The sequence below is a fragment of the Diadema setosum genome, chromosome 9 (assembly GCF_964275005.1).
Source record: "Diadema setosum chromosome 9, eeDiaSeto1, whole genome shotgun sequence".
NCBI classification, from domain to species: Eukaryota; Metazoa; Echinodermata; class Echinoidea; order Diadematoida; family Diadematidae; genus Diadema; species Diadema setosum.
Window position 1 is genome coordinate 15,075,736 of NC_092693.1, and position 22,138 is coordinate 15,097,873.

Here is a 22,138-nt window from a genome sequence, read left to right on the forward strand (position 1 = left end):
TTTTTATGGCGTTATAGGTGAAAATTTGATTTCATGCGTAAATCTGCATAATTAATTTACTAAAAAAAAAAGCCATTACCTTTTTACTGTATGACCATGTAATCTTGTAGTTGACATCTGGCTCTATCATCAGGCAAAATTTTGCCAGACCAGGACCTGTCCATTGGAGTCTTATTCACTTATTTCATGGTTAGTAACGTTACAATACACACAGGCTGTGGTTAGTAACGTTACATGGTTAGTAACGTTACACATTTTGACTGCTGTTATTTCAACTTCTATAATGATTAGTAATACTTATTTTTATATTTCAGTTAGTCATTGGACACAGCAGGAAAAATTGAAATATTATCATTCATAGACACTTTATACTCTCTGGAGGTAAATAATTTCACTTTTTGGTTAGTAACGTTACATGACTGTCAGATGGTTGGGGAAATGCACACACGTTTGCATTTCGAAGACATGTAAGTTGATTTTACTTAATCTATCCATGAAAGCACAGCATTGCCTCTATGAATTCAATATTTGTGGCTAGAAAATAGCATTTAACTTGACTAGCTATCTTCTTTGCCATTATGGGGATTTTGCTGATGAAATTCAATCTGAAAGATTACTTGTTCAAAATTGGTGAATTCAATACCTAAAACTATCAAGATACCCTGAAAAATAGTTTTTCCTCACTTATCAATGTGTTCTTTCTGAAGTCAAACACAAAAATCAAGGAAAAAACCAAATTGAAATTTTATGGTCAAGTCCCTCTAACTGCGGAATTGCCCAGTGTAAAACTGACAATTTTAACTGCAAATAGTTTAAAAGCACGCTGGAACACGCTTTAGCGGAGTACTTTATTTGAAAGATCAGAATATCCCAGATTAAAAGATAGAAAACTAACATGCGGAAATGTGCGCATTACAGAAAAATATCAGGTTTTTGAGAGGGCTTAATTTTCATTTCATTTCGATTTGCGCATTACAAGGAATCTAGAAATACATGTTTATAATATTGAATTCTTTCCTAAACTATTCTAAATCAATTCGAGTATTTCATTTAAATTTTACGGGAAATAAAGCTTATAATTCAACGAAATGTGAAATGCGTTCTTCGTCTCCAAACTTCATCTTGCAACTATAGCGGTGCCGAGCATGACCTCAAAGCGTAGTGGAATGCTAGACATCCCATTGTAACGCCTTGAACCCAAACATGTCTTTGCATGAATTATGAAGAGTTGCCACTCCATCTCTGTAACACCTCCCTGGTGTAAAAACCCTGTGAGCCACATAATTCTGAGACAGCAACGAAGTCAGACTTCGGCAAAACATTCGGGTTTACAAATCCATAACTTTCATACATTTTTTTTTTAATTCGCGCATGTAATGAGCAAAGTTGTAGAGAAAATTCCCAGCTTTGCTTTGATGTAAATTGTATGGCAAATCTATGTTTGTTTTTCTTTCAAATGACCAGTACACCCACATTATTGCAGAGGCATGACTTTTGCACTCAAAGCAGTAAGGGACAATCCTTAGATAGTCAATCACCACATAAAATGCACGCTACATGTGAAAGGAATGGAATTGCAAGGAATGCTCTCATTGCACTGGCTGTAGCATTTGACGATTTATCAATTTGTTTGGCCGGGTTTGTCGGTTTGAGCAGCATATGAAGGTGGCACGCCTTTGACTGAGTCGGGCGTGCGAACGTGGCACATAAAGAGTTAAAGAAACAGGAAGTTTGATACCACCTCTGTTTTGGGAGGTTACCAGTACACTTGTACTATCAACGAACAAAAAATATATCCACAGGCAACACATTGAACATGCTGTGATCATGAGAAACAGATGTGACTTGCAGGTACAATACCACATCCTTCTATAACGTTTTTTTTTTTTTTTTCTTTCCACATGTACCTTGGGGAAACACTAAATGTCTGCACAAGAGATTTCAAATATTAAGAGTATTTGTCCTTGTGACAGGATGGTTTGAAGTCACTAAAGTGTTGTGTTTTATGGGGAGCTTATAGGGGAAAGAAAGAGAGAGTAGTTTTGTCTTGTCATTGCAATGACAGCAGATATCAAATGAAATGATACCAGTATAATGGTTGTAAAACAAAAAGTCTGCTTCACATTGGAAAAAAAAAAACTATAGATGAACAAAATTCCAATCCCAGATATTCTTTGTGTTTGATTGAAAAACAAGGAAAAGTAGAAATTACGCGGTGCGTAATATATGTCCCCGCCGGAAGTAGCATTTAGTAGCAAAATGTACAATATAGGTAAAAAGATGAAGGTCAAAGGTCAAAGAAGTCAAAGGTCAAAATTCTATGTAGAAGTTTTGAAGCCCTCACCTAGTGCCATCACATAAAGCAAACGGAATCGAAATTGGGTTAGAAATGGCGAAGGAGTAGCATTTTGTAGCCAATGTACAATATAGGTAAAAAAAATCAAGGTCAAAGGTCAAAGAAGTCAAAGGTCAAAATTCTGTGTAGAAGTTTTGAAGCCCTCACCTAGTGCCATCACTTAAAGCAAACGGAATTGAAATCGGGTTACAAATGGCAAAGGAGTAGCATTTTGTAGCAAAATGTACAATATAGGTCAAAAATCAAGGTCAAAGGTCAAAGAAGTCAAAGGTCAAAATTCTGTGTAGAAGTTTTGAAGCCCTCACCTAGTGCCATCATATAAAGCAAACGGAATCAAAATCGGGTTAGAAATGGCGAAGGAGTAGCATTTTGTAGGCAATGTACAATATAGGTCAAAAATCAAGGTCAAAGGTCAAAGAAGTCAAAGGTCAAAGTTCTGTGTAGAAGTTTTGAAGCCCTCACCTAGTGCCATCACTTAAAGCAAACGGAATTGAAATCGGGTTACAAATGGCGAAGGAGTAGCATTTTGAAGCAAAATGTACAATATAGGTCAAAAATCAAGGTCAAAGGTCAAAGAAGTCACAGGTCGAAATTCTGTGTAGAAATTTTGAAGCCCTCACCTAGTGCCATCATATAAAGCAAACGGAATCAAAATCGGGTAAGAAATGGCGAAGGAGTAGCATTTTGAAGCAAAATGTACAATATAGGTCAAAGGTCAAGGTCAAAGGTCACAATTGAAATTCTGTGTAGAAGTTTCAAAGCTCCCATGTAGTGCTATCATATAAAGCAAACAGAATCAAAATCGGGTTAGAAATGGCGAAGGAGTAGCATTTTGAACATTTTGATCACACACGGACGCACACACGGACGGACGCACGGACGGACGCACGGACGGACGCACGGACGGACACACACACGTACGGAGCCCGTTTCATAGTCCCCTGCTCGAACTCGTTCGGCGGGGACAAAAAATTAAAATAACAATCTCTGACTAATAACAATGTGTGTCAGGTCATATTTGATTATTGATTACTAAAGCAACAAAGCATATCAAAAAAAAAAAAAAAAAAAGGTCTCCTCATGTACATTGTACAAAGTCTAATCCAAGGGTGTGTTTGCATGTTTATCTAAAGTACTGGGCCACAGATTATGTTGAGTCTTGTCAACACATAGCATGACTGTGAAGGTGACTTTCTAGTCTGACCTCATTTATCAGGACATCACTTTTTCAGCTCTCCTGTATCATCCGCACGAGAAATGGAAAACAATTATCTTACACAATACCAAAAACATGCAAAACAAAACAAAAAAATTCTTCAACACAATAGGCAATCAGAAAATTGGAATATGAGGTATACAGTATGTGTACATACTGGTACTGATTTTTATTGTATGACAAATCTAATTTCATTTTCACATGATTTGAGTTATTAAACATGCAAACATCAGGTAAATTTCTGTAATACATGTAGAAAACTGGCAATGCCTTGTGCATACCGCAATCACAACTCATTAGAAAGCATCATGCTTGAGCATTTATCTTGCTTATTCACAATGTCAAATGGCCGTCTGTCCTGGGTGGGGTGATGTGAAGGGATATCTGAGGTTGGACAGTATGTCATTCAACATGGAAGGTCACAGTGGGGGGGGGGGGGGGGGGGGGGGGGGGGAAACCCCAGAATTTGATTTAAGTAATCCAAAGAGCAAGCTGGTGTGTTTAACATTATACACAATACTGGACAGACATGTCATCTACAATGTACACAATAAGGTCAAATTATGAATGCTCATTGAAAATTTGTTGTTTTTCAACTGACCGGCCAAATATTGATTGGACAGATAACAGTACTTATATTCGTTTGAATACCTACTGTGTTTGTATTTTATACCATTTCTATACATAGTGGGTGGGCCTACTGGGTAGGACTAATGTACGCTACGTGACATGGACAGACAAAGATGTGACAGTTTTGTAATTTTGTAGTTTTGCAAGGTAGTAACAATACAACACAAATATATACATGACAGATGGAGTGCACCATTTTGCTCATTAAATCATTAAAAAAAAAATGGCAGTTTAGTGGAGATTTGTGCATACACAAATATAAATAGGAGACTTATGATGCAATGTACATCACTGCCCTACTGTATACCCAGTGGTTGTTTCGATTTTACCCTGTCACAGCAATCTGATAGCTTTAAACTAGATAGTCAGATGCATCACCCATCAATTTCATTTTAATAGGTATTAATTAATAGTTACATTGTATAACTTACTGAAAAAAAAAAAGAAATTTGAACAATGTTGGTAATTGGTAATTTGAGAGGAATTTTATTGTTAAAGCATTTAATGAAATCATTGCCTTTTATTTTGTTTAAAATTACAGAGTTTAATTTCAAGAGCTATACTTGCCAAGAATGAGAGAGAGCCCTGGAAAGAAAACAGTGACTTAAAAAGTGTAGCAACAGCCCATGTACATTATGCAGATCCTAGAAGCCCCACGAAACTCGCTGAATTCTCCCTGTGCCAGATCGCATAAATATAAATGTGAACATTTTGTTGCTAGTGGTTGGGTCCATGTGGTTTGTGCAAGTAAATGAGGTCTTTGAATCTTTATGCACCAACATGCAACACATGGAGGTCAAGTCAGATTACGTTTTCGGACTTGACTTCTGGCATTCCTGTGATGCAGAAGTACGGAGCAGCACATCCAGCAGGCACACACAGCGTCTAGTGTTTCATGCATGCATGATAGTGATTAGCTTTTCTCTGTTATCCCACTTTTCTAATGCCTTTCATTATGCCTAGCCCTTTGAGTTCTGCAAAATATGATTCAGCTTATTAGGCCTAAAGTCTAAAACCTGAAACTCTTGGGGTGCAAGCAGCTGCAATATATACGATGTGATGACAAAGTCAAGCAACCAAACTGAGCCCAGTTTCTCCGCAATAGATGCAGAGTAATCACATTTAATCTTTCCCTTTTTTTATCACGGCTAAAACTTAGCAATTGCTGGGAAAATCTATAAAACTATGGCACAGTTTGGATATGAGATACCGGTAGTGCTCAATGTTTTTTATTTATTAATTAATTTTTGCATACATGACGTAATACAGCCCACAGTGTGCTGGCACAGCTTTAGTTAAGTGATAACATGATTACAGAAATTGAATAGCACCCCCACTTCTGGAGTTTTCCACTATATGTGACAGTGAGAATGAACAATGCCAGCACAACAGTGCATGTGGTACAGTAAACATGTGACAATGAGTATTTCATTATGAATATTATACTGGTATGCTACAAAATGGGAATGGCTATAAAAATGGTGATTAGGCTACATGTATGTACCTGAAAGATAATGCCTTTGTATACATGTACATGTGTGTGTGTGTGTGTGTGCATGTCCATGTGCATGATATGGTATCTTCCCTCTTTAAATAGCTAATTGCATTGATGGCAGAGAATAATTTTCTTGTATCTGTAGCAATTAAATGCATTTTGGATATGAATGCTAGATGAAATGTCATTTGTGTAGCAATTTCATTACATAGAATTGTTTTTACTGTATGGCTTGATAATTCTAGCCTAAAGCATGGGAGAGCACTTGACACACTGTTTTCGGAAAGCAGGCGAATAGTATCACCACTAACATTAATTCTGAGGAGATGTGTGCTTTTTTATAAAAAATTAAATTTTGTAGATTTTTCCTTAAATATTTTCTCTGCATTGTTCTCCTGTGCCATCACAAATTGTTGCTATCACAGGATATGGTGTGCAGGGAAAGCAAACTTTACACTATTTTTATTGAGGCATGATAGGGAATAGACTGAAAAATCTACTTGCCTGGAGAGTTTTAAAACTTTTTTTTTTATTTATTTTTTTTTTTAAACCTCTGTCCCAATATGGACATAAAGGATGGTGTACCTTGTAACCCTCCTCGATAATCTCATTCACAGTCCCAGATCTACAAATTTAAACTACAATAGTGAAATCAACATCTCATAAATAGAGTGTGCTCAACAGCTATTTGAATATCAAAATGATTTGATGATTTCAGTGGAATTTTCATGGTAAAAAGACACTGCTACTAGCTTATCGACAAGCTACAATGTATAATTATAGGACAGCTAAAGTGTGAAAACTGATCACCAGCGAATCCATCCATTAGCCAATCACATTGGTTTCTGTGCTAGAGCATCCTCCCTACAGTTATCTGAGCCTTCATTCTGGAAGCCAGATATAGTCTCTGCAGAACATATCCCTGATGCTGATCTTTCAGTCTAATGTTAGATGGGGAAGGATACCATTTAGGTAATAAAATGAAGTGATACATTTCTATAACAGGATAATGGATGCTCCTAAATCATGTAATAAACTGTATGAGCTGAAAAAGCAACAACAACAAATCACTGAATCAAAATGATAAAGTGTTAATGACACACTGGATGAAAAATCTGGAAAGGTGATATTATAGAGGTACAATAGAAACCACTATATTCATGAGATCTTCCATTTGGCAAGGCAGGATCACTGTGTTACTAAAAATCAATGAATAGGCATGGCATATCTATGATTTTTAATATTCCTCTATACATATAGACCCTAACTTTTGAGGAAGAAACAACTTTTAGAGCACATAAACAAAATTATAACAAAGTTTACCGGCTGGTGATTGAGCTTGAACCTTGGAAGGATAATCCCTGCAGCAGCTCATAAAAAAACTAAACTGGGATGAACTGCACTGACATTGGCCGATGGTGCTTGAAAGTGCTAGTGCGTGCAGATAAAAATCAGGCTGTCAGGCTTACAGCATTTTGGACCCTACAGGAGGCTGCAACCTTCTGATGATTGGTAGGGCAGCCTTCTGGAAGGTATTAACAGTACAAACGTTGTAGCAGCATTGCTTGGTAGGTGGTTCCAGATCCATACAGTACGTGGATAGAAGAAATATTTGTATCATGGGTCAATTGAAGCTTCTGGTATCATATTTGAGTTTGTGGTCAAGTCTGCCTATGTAAGGGGTTGGAAAGATGGAGGGCAGAAGTGAGATGTTGACAAGGTTGTAGTGGACTTTGTAGAACATGGAGCATTGTGCAGCGAGGCAACGTGTGTGCAGTGTGTCTCATCCCAGTTTGGATACAGTGACAAGTGCTGTAGGAAGTACAGCATCTCACGCATCTGTAAATCATTGTGAATGATGCGAGCAGCTGCTCTTTGGACTCCTTCAAATTACTGAACACTGAAAGTTACTCTGTCAGATTTCAGAATGTGCTCCATTGGATTATTTCTTCACCAGTTGCTCACTGGCAATCAACCCAGAGCAAATCTATATTGACACACCACTCCATTCCTTCTACAGCCTTCCCACAAGGCCCAATCCCAACTTTTAATACATTTTACCAATACCATGATTACAACTAATACAAGATATTAGGATATCTAACCACTAAGGTCAGTGAATGTTTTCATGTCCATAATATATGGGACAATGGGGAAAGCAAAGTTTTTTTCCCCTTTAAATTACTTGTTTGCGAGGATAGTGAAGAAGGAATGAAAGAAAAAAGTATAGATGACAGATTTTATTCTGACCTCGATCATCATCTAAGCCACCCATCTGAACGCCCAGCCCAAAAAGGATCCACAAAGAAGTGTGATGTTGGGTGGGTCGATATAGAGTAGAATTCTATACTCACTCGACTGCATCCTGTCCTGAATGATAAGACAGCAGGAGTTGAATGAATTAGAATTCTATGCCAGGTTCAGATGAGTTATTGATATTGATAGATGTTGATGTTGTCTCCGCGGCTGGTCTGGGTCTCAGGTCTAGCAGATCCTCTGTCCGTCCGGTCGCTATCTTGATCATGCAACAGAGACCTCGATTTCAGCTCGCTCGAGGTGGTGGAGATGGCTAGCTCTTCAGTCTTGCAACCAACAAGCTCACAATCGTCGATGTCTGCGCAGCAGCCAGCAGCAGCTAGATCTATACCCTCGAGTTCAAGTTTGACACCCCTTCCGTCCGTGCAGAAGAGTAGCAGTGCAATGACTTTGTGTCATACAGCGTGAATTGCCTCTCTCGTACGGCTGTAGGACCTGCTACGGCGATTTTGATCCCTTCCTCGCTGCTGCATCACCACCAATGACGAGAAAATCAGCAGTCGACTGAAAGATAAACTTCTACCTCAGTCAGATAACGATTTCTGTCTGCACAAACTTGTTTCATTACGTGTACCCTTCACCGCGATACCAACTTTCAACTCAATATCGCTATATCGTCAGATGAATGACGTGGTTATTTGCACAGGCGCAAGGCTTCCCCGCCAGCCAGCTAGCACAGAAAACAGTGTTTATATTTTTGCTCTTTTTCCGCATGAGCATTGACCTTGCTTGTTCGCTGATGTGCCTTACGGTCACCTGATTCTTGCAGCCAATCATACATCATTTGGGGAAAATGGGGCGGGGAAACTTTGTCCAATTAGTCTACAATGAGAGACCTCTAAGAACCCTGATGACAGTACAGTGTACAAAGTATTATTTATTAAAAAGGACGGCGATCTACTTTTTGACATGTACTCATGTTTACCATTATGACAGGTACAATATGTTACAGCAATGCCCTTAGAACTTGTGTTTTATATCACTATCTTGCAGTGATTCTTCTTCCTAAAATCAACATGAAAGGACATAGAAGTAGGGTCTATACATAGAGCTGCAAATACAGCTCTGGGTCTGTACGATCCGAACATGAACAAATCAGCTGTTCAAGAAGTGCCTACACTGCACTGTATTTTACTGAATGTTTTGAATAGGGAAAACGATAAGCTTATAAAAAAAGGGGGGGGGGGTGGTGGGGATTGGCAACCCTCTGATACTTTTGATAAAGTTCATAAAATGTATTACAACTAATTACTCTCTGCTGATGGGGCTAAGAGGTTTGAGTTGGCTTATCATGGGGGCACCAAAAAAAAAAAAAAAATACGCGCCGTAATTGTTTTATACACAGGACTCTAATGCGTTGTCCAGCGTACTCTGTTGAAGTGTTTTTGTCTGTGCTGTGTGTGTGTGTGTGTGTGTGTGTGTGTGTGTGTGTGTGTGTGTGTGTGTGTGTGTGTGTGTGTGTGTGAGTTTTTCTCTCTCTCTCTCTCTCGCTCAACGGACGAGGGAATTTACATACAATGAATGCCCTGGCATGGTCTTGTAAGTGTTTGTGCACAATGTATATCAAAATGATTTTATATGCAGTCTCTATATTTCAGAATGACTTAATTTAGGAAAAAAAAAACAACAACAACAGATAGACCCTACTAATAGTCAATAAAAAGAGGCTGGAGCAGTCAGCAGTGAGGTGATTCTTGATGAAAATTCCTCACAAGGGCATAAATGCATAAAGAATTGATATTGTTTTCCACATAGCCAACAGGGCCTACTGCACTTGTGCTTAGGCCTACGTTCACTTTTGAATACCAGAGGCCTTCAATATGCTTTACAAAAATGCAGACGAGACAAAGAAGCGCAGACTCAATCATAACATTTAGTACTCATCGTAAACCCTACACATATATCAACGGGTGGTATTTTAACGTCTACAGTTGCAGCTAGACTTGAATCAAAGGTGAATGTCAACATCTTCCAGAGAATTGTGCAAAGGCCCTATATACAAAAAGTGTGAAAAGAGGAAAGAGAGCAAGGGGGGGGGGGGGGGGGAGGAGTGAAAGAGGGAGCCTGTAATGATGGATAGAGCAGTAAGTTCAAACTTCACCAATATGAACAAGGGAATTAAAAGGCAAAGTGCACGGGAGTGCACTTTGACTTTGATGAGCCACCTTCATTCTCCCGACATATTGAGCCATATTCTCCCGGGTGTAGGCCTACTTGTATATCTAAGAAGCGAAACATAAAACTCTCAATTGTTATTTATTTCACATTTAATAAGATTGTATACAAGTTTGTTGTGTATACTAGTAACTCCTGTTGTACTGTTACTGTTGTTCTTCTTGTTGATCAGCCAGCTTTCTGCTAAGTACTTGCCATTGCTTTAACCATTTCAAGATCGTAGTGCAGGCTCTATGCTTGAGCACAGCCAATCAAATTGCTTTTTGTATCAATTTCGTCCACATGAGTGACTTAAAAGATGTTGTGAGGTCGTTTAAAGAAAGAGTGTTCAAATCTTTTTTTTTTCTTTATTATGCCGATCCTTAAAGGCGTAAATTACCGCAGTACCATTTACAGATAAAACAAACACCAAGCTTTATCATAGTGCTTCAAAATAGTTCCAAGATGTGAGTGAGGATAACCAATGTAGAAAATTAATTTAAATCAGTATAATCAATGTTAAGTATTATTAAATGCAGAAAATGTGGACAATAGTTATAATAACATTTTTAGACTAAACCGTCTACAGTTATGGTTTATTGAGAAAAATGATGATATCTCCTTATATTTTAAAGGGTGTGTACAGTTCTTGTCGAGGTGAGGATTTAGTTTTTAACGTTTTGCGAGATAGGCCTATTCAGAAACCACTCTATGAGATGTCAAAGAGCATGCAATTCTAAGGGGTATCAAAAGTTTATTTGATGAAAATCGGTTTTGAAATGGCTGAGATATCTAAAAACAAGGTGAAACAATTAAAGAGATCCTAATAAAAGACGTGGCCTGTCGCCTTTTGTTATTATCATTTTATTTTTTGGATATCTCGGCTGTTTGAAAACCAATTTTCATCAAATAAACGTTGAATCCTTCTTAAAATTACGTGCTCTTTCATATTTCATAAGAAGTTTCTCATTATCTCGCTTAGAAATGTTCAAAACATGAATCCCCACCTCAACCAGTACTATGTACAGTCCCTTTAAGCTTTATTGCAAAATTATTACGTGGTAGGATGTTTTGATTCAACTGACCTTTACATATGCATCACATGTGATATCTCAAACATTTTTTAAATCATTGCTCTCAAGATCATCACGACAAAGTACATATTTAGGTCAAAAATTAATACTGAGTAAAAAATTAATACTGAGTATGGCACAAGCAAAGGATTTTTTTTTTTTTAGATAGTAAATCTTATTCTATTATACTCTTATAACTAGAAACACCTGAATTCCTACACAGAAAAAAAAAAACAGAAACACTCCAAGAGGACACAGATTAATTTTTATTACAGAAATAACATGTACAAGTTGTATTAATATTTCATATACATCTACCTCTTTTCCCTCAATTCATTCTCCCTATGATAATGTACAAGTATGTGAAGTACCAACATTCTATCCACAAATAGGTACATTAAACCCTATAAATATGAACAAAAAAAAACGCAAAATAACAGAGAAAGTATTGAAATTATTACATCACCTCCCTTGAAACATTTTTTTAAATGCAAAAACACATAACCAATTCCTACATAACTTCAATTTCTTCACTCTGAACAGAAAATAGTAGCATATGTGTATGCAATAACTGACATATATATATTTCATATTAAATTCCTCAGACAGATTAGCAAATTTCCCTGAATGCTATGTAACAGCCACCTGTTAAGAATTTCATAGAAAAATACTTGACTATAGTGTCCTAGATATTCCTTGTTTTACACCTTTAAAAAAAGAACAAAGACCCTAACAAAATACATACAACATTAAGAACATGCATTAAACTGTTTACACAGCACTACACTAATGGTCTGCCTCAAAATTTTTAACACAAGATCTCCCAGAAGGAAGTACTGACTGATTTTTATAAAGAGTACTAAACAGTGGTCTTTACAAACATGTATGTTTATTCTCTATACACATGTTTAATAACGAGATATGAAACTCGTCACACTAAGGACGAGTTAGGTGATACGCTTGGGGTCATCAGATGTCGGTCATCCGTGATCGACAAAGAAAAGAATGTGATATAGGCACCTTGAAATTATTCAGCGTGCATGCAAATCCGTTTCTCTAACCACTCGGCCACGGGACATCCACGGAAATGGTTAGGCAAAAAAAAATGTATAGATATTACAGGGGGAAAAAGTCAATGCCCACTCAACAAACGGGGCCGCGTGAACATGTATTGCATTGCTAGACGGAAATGCGGCCTTGTAACGACTGATGTCGCTATGCCATTTCTGGCGACTTGGGAAAAATACGTGGGTTACGCCATTTCCTGACCCACTTTATCTGACACACTCTTTCTGACACACTTTTTTTGCCATTCACTTTGTACACGGGGCAGTTTTCATGAGACGGCCTCTGTTATTGGCTACTGTGCTAATGAATATTCAAGACTATGGTATGGCTTGTCGAACGTCGCGCTCTGTGTACTAGTAATCTTCGTGCCTGCCTAGTAAGTCGGCAGTGAACTTGGGCGCGATCTTCCCTACGGCGCGATCTACACGCGAAGGGTATTCATGCTCCCAACCCCCGAGATAGCTCTGGAACATTCCTTTGAATGACGGGGTTTTATTTTGCAATGTTATCAAATAACTCTCATGTAAGCAAATTCTTGCCATAGCTAATCTATTTTAGAATAAAATCGTAATCTATCTATGATTAGATAACCTAATTCAAATTGGCAGTGACATAGAAAAATTTTTGTTATACAATCGTGATACGTTCAACTACTCATCTGTGCTGAAATCCGCATGTCTGCTCTACACATGTTATCGCTATCGCTCAAACTTCGATCGCGGTGCCGGTGGCTTGTGTGTGTTTACAACATGAATGTGTGCATATGGAGGAAGCATGGGGCTGAAAAAACAGTACCACGTGGTGAGGTAAAAAACAAATCGGACGTAAGAAGTCGTACATTTAAGAGCTAAACAGACAAATAGCGAAAACAAAAGTCCACTGAAAAGGTCTTGACACTGTAATGTATATTCCAAATTCATGTCTGGCTTAGTTTCGAGAGAATTTTCTACACTTGTAAAGGTTTTCTTTGCAAGAGATCAGGAGTGAGATCGGTGAAGTAGCTAAACATGTACTGTGACTGTTGGTGACTATATTGCATGCATGCTGCGCTTGCACGTGGCTGGGAGAGTGCGGCAAGAACGCTAGGAATGCACCACCAGCACGTACGGTGGGCTGCAAATTCTTGGGGCAAAATTAGACTTCATTGTTCAGCCCGTCTAGTATTTATATATTCAAAATAATTCTAATTCTTCATGAAATCACGATAAAAATACTTCATATCTATATTCATAATACATTTAAGAAGCGTAATATGAAATATTTCGACCTTTTTTTTTAAATCCAAAGAAAAAAATGTTTTGAATAAAAAATTGATAATAGATAATAGTTCTTGACTCAAGTCTAAACTTCGTGCGTCTTCTTCCAGTTACCCCGCAGTTGCCCATGGATACGACGCATAAATAATCAGCTGTTTGCGGAGTCATTCCTACCCTACTGCCTCTGTTCAAATTGAGAGCGATTGTGATTTTATCGGTGGCATGTATAGTTTCATGACCTAATCCAATAAAACGACAAATTTAAACATCAAATGTTGTGACAGTATTTGTCAGAATTTCCTATCAATATCACTTGTTGCCACGATAGTTTTCAGATTTCACTAGCTTCATTATCGAAGCTGTTCTGAGGCTGTTGGACATTTGAAAGAACTGCTTTGTAAGAAATCACCTTTTATTTATTATCTATTTCCACACACAAGAATTTTGATGACTTACATAATCTTTTAAAACAATTCTAATGTCATAATATTTCATGATGGTATGTGTTCTGTCTTTACATGGCAAGATGGGATTTTTTTTTCTTCCATCCAGGGTCAAAGAAGGAAGTGACAGGAAGGAAACCAACACGATAGGGAGGAAATGAAAAGGATAGAATGAAACACCTGCTCAGCGGGCTCTTTTTTATTGATTTTTACAATGGTGAATGCAGTACATCAGAATTTAAGTAAATTTACAGTTCTAAATAATTTATCATTTGAAAAATGAGCAAAGAAAATGGGATATAATCGAGTTCTAAATGAAAACTAAATTAGCATTGCCATTTAGATCTAATATTTACTAAAGAATAGCCCTGATGCAACCTTATTGTCAAGCTTTTGGTTGAGTTTCTTTAGAGAAACGAATTTTTGGAGCACTTACCCAAGTGAACAACAAAAAGGTTAAAAAAAAATGATTAAACGCAGGTCTTTAGGTCTAGACCACTCCTGTGCATGAGCGAGCAACAGCCCCCCAGGACAGTGTCACTCTCGTCCTTGGCCTAGGCTAGGCTACTCGTGTCGTTCTCGCCATCAATGATCAACGTCATGGTCACACGAAATAAAAAGGGTTCGTATATCATCACCAGAATCATTATGATCATCATCACTATCATCTCCATCACAGCAAAACCCTGAATATCATTCCCACCATAGTCACTCCCAGCTCACAAAAACACATCAGCAAACGTACAGACATCGCAGACTTTGTAGCTAACTACGTTAGACTTTAGATCAATGTTAATTGTACACAAAATGAAACGGAGGTGGAAAACTAGTAATGAATACACGGAGATCATCAACGATGGCATTTTACCGTAGAAAAAATACACTGAACATCTTGCACCGCAAAAAAAAAAAATTGAGGTAAAAAACTACGTTGAGGAAAACTAGGGTGAAAACTCGTTAAGACGAACGATGAAGACACTGTACGGTAAAAATGCACACGGAAACAAACGAGTGGGTACCATGAATGTTCTCGCACACACGTAGATAATCTAAGTACATCGTGTTCAATCAAAAAACTCAACAAACACTCGAACAAAAACTCACCTCTAAATTGTTGCAAACGAGATAATCACTTCAAAAAATGGGGGAAAAACACTTGTGGTAGTACGATTGTACTCTAAGAATAACAGAGATAAGATGATACGAAAGCAAAAGAGAGAAAAAGAGAGAGAAATGGACAGGAAACCTGCAGAAATTATGCCACACTCACTGGCACCAAAACGCAATTCGACACACACACGCACACTGGTAATCAGATATCGTCATGGACCCCCTTGGAGATCGATATCACGCGTAAGTCGATAGCTAAAAGCCAATCACAGACACAGAATCAGACCGAGTGACTCATTATGAAAAAAAAAAAATCGTAAGGCTGTTGAATATTCATTAGCACAGTAGCCAATAACAGAGGCTGTCTCATGAAAACGGCCCCGTGTACAAAATGAATGGCAAAAAAAGTGTGTCAGAAAGAGTGTGTCAGATGAAGTGGGTCAGGAAATGGCGTAACCCAAAATACGTGCCGTAGACATAAAACCTATAATCGGCTGGTTTTGATACCTTGCCTTTAATCACAATTTTCAGTGTGATGACGTCATCAAAGTACGAAACAATAAGCCAGTTCGGGGTTCCACTTTGAGCATGAGCAGAAAAAGGTCATCTGTACCAGCAGAGCATGGTGGTTTTTAAATTCACTGAGATAAGCATCTGTAATGTAATGATTATTCAACTGATCCCTATAAGTGGTGCTTGCCAGCACATCCACATGACAGCAAAAGCGGTGTCTCTGACAATATCAATAGAAAGAGATTGTTAATACATTCAATGCAAAATAATGAAATGGATGCTTTCCAAAATGTCAATGGAAGGATCATTCTGGTCACCTGGTCTATGCAAGTTCATCCTTTGTTTGAACATGACTGATGAATTCCATAAATTGTTACGTTGGGCAAGCTCATGCCTTCTGTCGCTTGAAACTAGTGGAGTGCCTAATCAACTGAGAAAGAAGAAAGGTCATTTGTACCCATGTGCCCATGAGCTAACCCCGAACTGGCTTATTGACATGGTCTTGAAAGACAATTTTTCAAAGTACAACACCTCCGTCGTCGTCATTACATACTATGATCGGTTTGACAAAGTCAGCCTGCAAAAGTTTGCAGCAGTCGAAGCAATGTGGTCTCCAACACAAAAAAGAGGGATATTGTGTGTGTGTGTGTGTGTGTGTGTGTGTGTGTGTGTGTATAGGTGCGTTTATATACGAACTTGACTTCTACATGGACGAATATGTAATACACCATTGAAGAAAAAAAAGTAAAACAGCAAAGTATTTTGTTTCGTGATCTTGTGGGGTTCGAACCCGCACGTATGCAACCTCACTTCTCTGAGACGTCGCCTTTAATCACTCGGCCATACGTCTCGACGAGAAAATATGACGAACGTAAACTTATGTGTGTGAAAGATGAATCAGGAATCGTTTCGTCCACATTCCATTCTCATTTTCAGTTTTAAACTGCAAAATTGTCAACCTGATGAGATTTCAAAGAATAAAATGCATGATTACTGCAGCTTATTGTCTCAGCTACAACATACTTTAGTTTCAGAGGAAACGAAGCAAAATCAGCTGAGATAAAGGTGCTTAAACGTTGTCAAGTCAATGCATGGTTTAAAAGAAAAATCACCTCCCATAGACATAACACGTAAACTTGTCCGATTTTGCGTCTTTACCTCTAATCACAATTTTCAGTGTGATGACGTCATCAAAGTACAAAACAATGACATGGTCTTGAAAGACAATTGTTCAAAGTACAACACCTCCGTAGTCGTCATTACTTATACTATAATCGGTTTGATAAAGTCAGCCTGCAAAATTTTGCAGCAATCGAAGCAATGTGGTCTCCAACACAAGAAAGAGGGATATTGTGTGTGTGTGTGTATAGGTGCGTTTCTATACGAACGTGATTTCTACATGGACGAATATGTAATACACCACTGAAGAAAAAAAAAAGTAAAATGGCTAAGTATTTTGTTTCGTGATCTTGTGGGGTTCGAACCCGCATGTGTCATGGTATACCCTACTGTAAAGTCATGTAATGTCGTTGTGTTTCTACTGTCTTGTTCTCTCCTGTCTTTGTAAAAAAAAAAAAAAAAAAAAAAAAAAAAAAAAAAAAAAAAAAAAAAAAGTTTAATGTATTCACAAGAATCCTTTTGAGTGGTTCACAATTTACAAGCATGCTTTTCAGTGAACCTCTCAGTTCTTTCTTTTTTTTTTATCCTCCAAACATAACTTTGTATTTTGCCGGTATGCATGTATAATTTCGTATTTGTTAACCATTATCTACCATGTAAAGTCGAATACATGCCTATGTTATATCTTCTGATACATTTCGTGTTATGTTTGACGAAAAAGAAAGAAGGAATGAAATAAATGAAATGAAAATGAAAATGAATGAATGAATGAATGTGTGCAACCTCACGTCTCTGAGACGTCGCCTTTAACCACTCGGCCATACGTCTCGACGAGAAAATATGAGGAACGTAAACTTATGTATGTGAAAGATGAATCAGGAATCGTTTCGTCCACCTTCCATTCTCATTTTCAGTTTTAAGCTGCAAAATTGTCAACCTGATGAGAAGATTTGAAAAAAAAATAAAATGTATGATTACTGCAGCTTATTGTCTCAGCTACAACATACTTAAGTTTCAGAGGAAATGAAGCCAAATCAAGTGAGGTAAAAGTGCTTGAGCGTTATCGTCTATGCATGGTTAAAAAAAAAAAAAAAATCCCCCCATAGACATAACACATAATCTTCGCTGATTTTGATATCTTGCCTTTAATCACAACTTCTAGTATGATGACGTCATCAAATTAGAAAACTTCGACATGGACTTGATAGACAATTGTTCAAAGTATAACATATTCAACGTATGTCGTCAGTTTGGTATTGACTGGACGATCAAACACAGGAACATGAGGCAGCGATTAGTAATCTTCGCTGATTTTGATATCTTGCCTTTAATCACAACTTCTAGTATGATGACGTCATCAAATTAGAAAACATCGACATGAACTTGATAGACAATTGAAGGGGTCGATGCAATATAGTGCTAACCCACACAATGTTCATTTTGAGATAATCGCTGTTGAATGTTTGGAAAGTCCATACATTGTATATTGATAAAACATGAATGCATGCATTTTTTTACTATCTTATTGGTTGAATTCAAATATGATATTTTCACGGAGGTTAGAGTGAAGGATAAGGATTATGAAAATGCTTAATCGTGTAATTAATTCCCAATCAATGACATCCCTACTATAGGCATATCATAATTTCTCATCTAAAATCAATGGTCTATAGGATTCATGCACCATTACTTGTATAGTGCATAAACTTTGCTTTTTAAGCTTTGAGTGAAACGTGTCATAGCATAATTCTGTAATTCCATCAGCAGTGATTGACATAATGAAGAAGAAATATATATCACATTGAACGCTTAGAACCTAACGGGGGGGGGGGGGGTATTATAGCATGATACTCGGTTTTTTACTGCCCAGCTAGATGCCAACAACATCCATCACTCACGGCTACGCATAGAGAAACAGCCATGGCGAAAATAAAACTTTGCTTTCTCATAGGCACAATGACACAGAACCCCGTCAAACACACTTTTCTTGGCAGGGATGGACATGAAAAAGTTCATTACTAATACTAAACAGCGTATGCATTCCATTCATGTGGAGCTAGATACCTCTATAGCAACATAAAGCCTGTCTTCAACTCCGTTGATAGAACAATGACAACCTGAAATTTCAAAGAGATGAGCGAGACGCTATATACACCTGGCCTAGAGTTAATTTATTCAGTTCTCATTCCTACTTCAAGTTGGGTTATGTTATTGTAATCATTCCCATCTGTAGTATAACAAAACCAAAGTGAGGGAAAAGGGGAGAGAAAAACGAGAGGTGGCAAAAGGAAAACTGCATGCACAACTGCAATCCATAGCATTGCGTGTGACAAGTGAAACAAATGTTTTAGTTGTTATAGCAGTGTTTTATGAGCATAAACAGACAAATAGACAGACAATGTCAAATTTAAAAACCATCAATTTAATGTCAGAGAAGATGGTAAACAAGATGCATTGAAACCGTAACTAAATCGAACATATTCAGATATAACATTCTTGAATTAAAAACAAGATAAAGAAAAATAATGTCCACGTCAGGATTAAAAAGAAAAAACGCCGCACGAACATGCATTATATTCTTGATGCAAAGTTCCAAGGATTGTCTCATTAATTTAAAAGTGGAAAAGTGAGCAAAGAAAATGGGATTCCATCGGGATTCGAACCCTCACTTTTCCACTAATAATTTATATTCTTTCTGGTCAGTTTATTCTGTCTTTATTTGTTATTAATTTAAAAGCAATGATTCCCTTACCACCACCAGCACCACACCACAATGACGTCTCTAAAATCAATGGTAGCACATATCATTGTATCTTGCATTGAATTAGCTCCCTTTTCCTAAACTACCAGTGAAACGTGCCATATTATATGGTGTAATTCGATCAGTAGTGATTGACTTTAAAGAAGAAAGATAATGCAACAAATTGAATGCTTACCACATTGCTTATAGGGCTATTCCAGTTTGGTACTGATCTGTTCTATTCTCCCAGATGCCAACAACACATATCACCTATGGCTAAACTAGTGAAACAGCCATGACGAAAATAAACGACAGAGAACCCTGTCAAAATCACTACACTAATTGGAAAGGTATTGCCCGAAATTCCTCATATAATATGAAGCAATATCAAGTCACTTCCTTCCCTGCCTGTCTTTAACTCCGTTTTTGTCAAACAATAACAACCTGGAATTCTAAACAGATAAGCGAGACGCCATACACCTGGACTAGAGTTAATTAATTCAGTTCCCATTCCTGTTAGTTATGTAAACGTACACGTTCCTAAATATCTTGCTACAGTATAACAAGAACAAAATCTAAATGAAGAGAAAAGGAAAGAGAAAAAGAATGGTAGCAAGCGTGGCACTGTTTCAAGGGGCAATTTACAACATTACGCGTGACAAAATTAATGAAGCAAACCCAACCTCCAAACTCCAATACAAAACAAGGGAAATAGAGTAGCTGTGTTCATGACATCAGAGTGAAGCTGAACTGCTGAAAAAAAGAAAAGAAAAAAGAAATAAAAGGAAAAAGTCCTGCGGGACTCGATTAACTTCTCTCCTTCCGGTCGGGCATTATAAACACGCAGCGTGCTAAGCGATTCTGCCACACGGAAGATCCGAAGATCCTGTGCGAAACTTAAATCTATCTATGTATGCTATACACAACACAAATTTACATTGATATTCAGTTTTTTGGCGATATACGTCAAGTGACTGATAGCGCTGTTCAACTTCCCACGAGTGGCCGCGTGGATTCGATCAATATACAGTTACAAAGATAAATCGGGAATCGTTTCGACCAGATTCCATTCTCATTTTCAGTGATCGACAACGAAAATAATGTTAAGTAGCGACTTGAAGTACAATATAATATTGAGAAATATTCGTGAAGTCCAATTCTTTATGCAGTCCTACATAATTCAGATGAAATTGTTTCTGTCATGCAGCCAATTGAAAATTTCGTGTGGTGTCGGCGTGTCCAAGTAAGTTGATTGGAAAGGATATGTGAATGAATATTTACCAATAGGTCTTTATATTGTAAAAAAAAAAAAAAATCAAACATGGCCATGCGGTCTTTTAAGAGCCATCTTCACTTTAACATTTGTAATTTCAAGTCCAAGTTGCCAGTCAAAGCAATGTGGTCTCCAACACAAAACAAAGGGATATTGTGTGTGTGTGTGTGTGTGTGTGTGTGTGTGTACGTTTACATGAAAACGTGATTTCTACATGGACGAAGGTGAATACTCCATAAAAGAAAAAAAGCAAAAGATGTAAGTATTTTGTTTCGTGTTCTTATGGGGTTCGAACCCGTACGTGTGCAACCTCACGTATCTTGTGACGTCGCCTTTATCCTCTCGGCCATACGTCTCGACGAGAAAATATGAGGAATGTAAACTTATGTATGTGAAAGATGAATCAGGAATCGTTTCGTCCACATTCCATTCGCATTTTCAGTTTTTAGCTGCAAAATTATCAACCTGATGAGGAGATTTGAAAAAATAAAATGCATGATTACTGCAGCTTATTGTCTGAGCTACCACATACTTAAGTTTCAGAGGAAATGGAGCAAAATCAGCTGAAATAAAGGTGGTGAAACGTTGTCAAGTCAATGCATGGTTAAAAAAAAAAATCACCTCCCTTAGACATAACACGTCAACTTGTCTGATTTTGAGTCTTTACCTTTAATCACAATTTGAAGTATGATGGTAAGTCTTCTCGAACTAAGAGTGTGGAACGGAAGCTTCTACGTGAAAGATGAATCATGACGATCACCCGTGACCGACACATCTTTAAAGGGATCAGTTATTAGAGGTGGAAGACCTCGTGCCAAGATATTGTTTCAGCAATTCCAAAGCAATGACACCCTTACATTTAGGTATACCATAATTTCCCTCTGAAATCATTGGTATTATTCATGTACAATTGCTTGCCTTGTCCATAAACTTTACTTTATAAACTTTCAGTGAAAGGTGTTATAACATAATTCTGTAACGCCATTAGCAGTGATTGACTACATAAATAAAGATATATCAAATTGAACGCTTAGCGCGTATAAAAGGGGGATTTTAGCCTGATGTTGTGTTATTCACTGCCCAGATACCAACAACACTCATCACCTACGGTTACGTATAGAGAAATAGCCATGGCGAAAATAAGGTTTTCCTTTCCTTTGGCAGATAGACACACAACCCCTTTGAACACACTATAATTGACATGGAGGGACATGAAAAAGTTCATTACTACTACTAAACAGTGATGCCTTCTACTCATGTGGCACAAGATACCTCTATAGCAGCATAAAACCTGTCTACAATTCCGTTATTGGGTCAAACAATAGCAACCTGGAATTTCAAAGAGACGAGCGAGACGCCATACACCTGTCCTAGAG

General features: G+C 37.6%; 1 protein-coding gene across 1 annotated transcript in view; it reads right to left on the bottom strand.

Annotated features, from left to right (window-relative positions):
- The window catches only part of LOC140232993 (uncharacterized), a 30,450-nt gene extending 21,877 nt beyond the window's left edge, over nt 1-8,573 (bottom strand). The window contains exon 1 of the mRNA XM_072313099.1: nt 8,052-8,573. Coding sequence (XP_072169200.1) covers nt 8,052-8,061 — 10 coding nt within the window. The 5' untranslated portion in view covers nt 8,062-8,573. The remainder of the gene's footprint in view (nt 1-8,051) is intronic.
- Between the last annotated feature and the right edge of the window lie 13,565 nt (nt 8,574-22,138).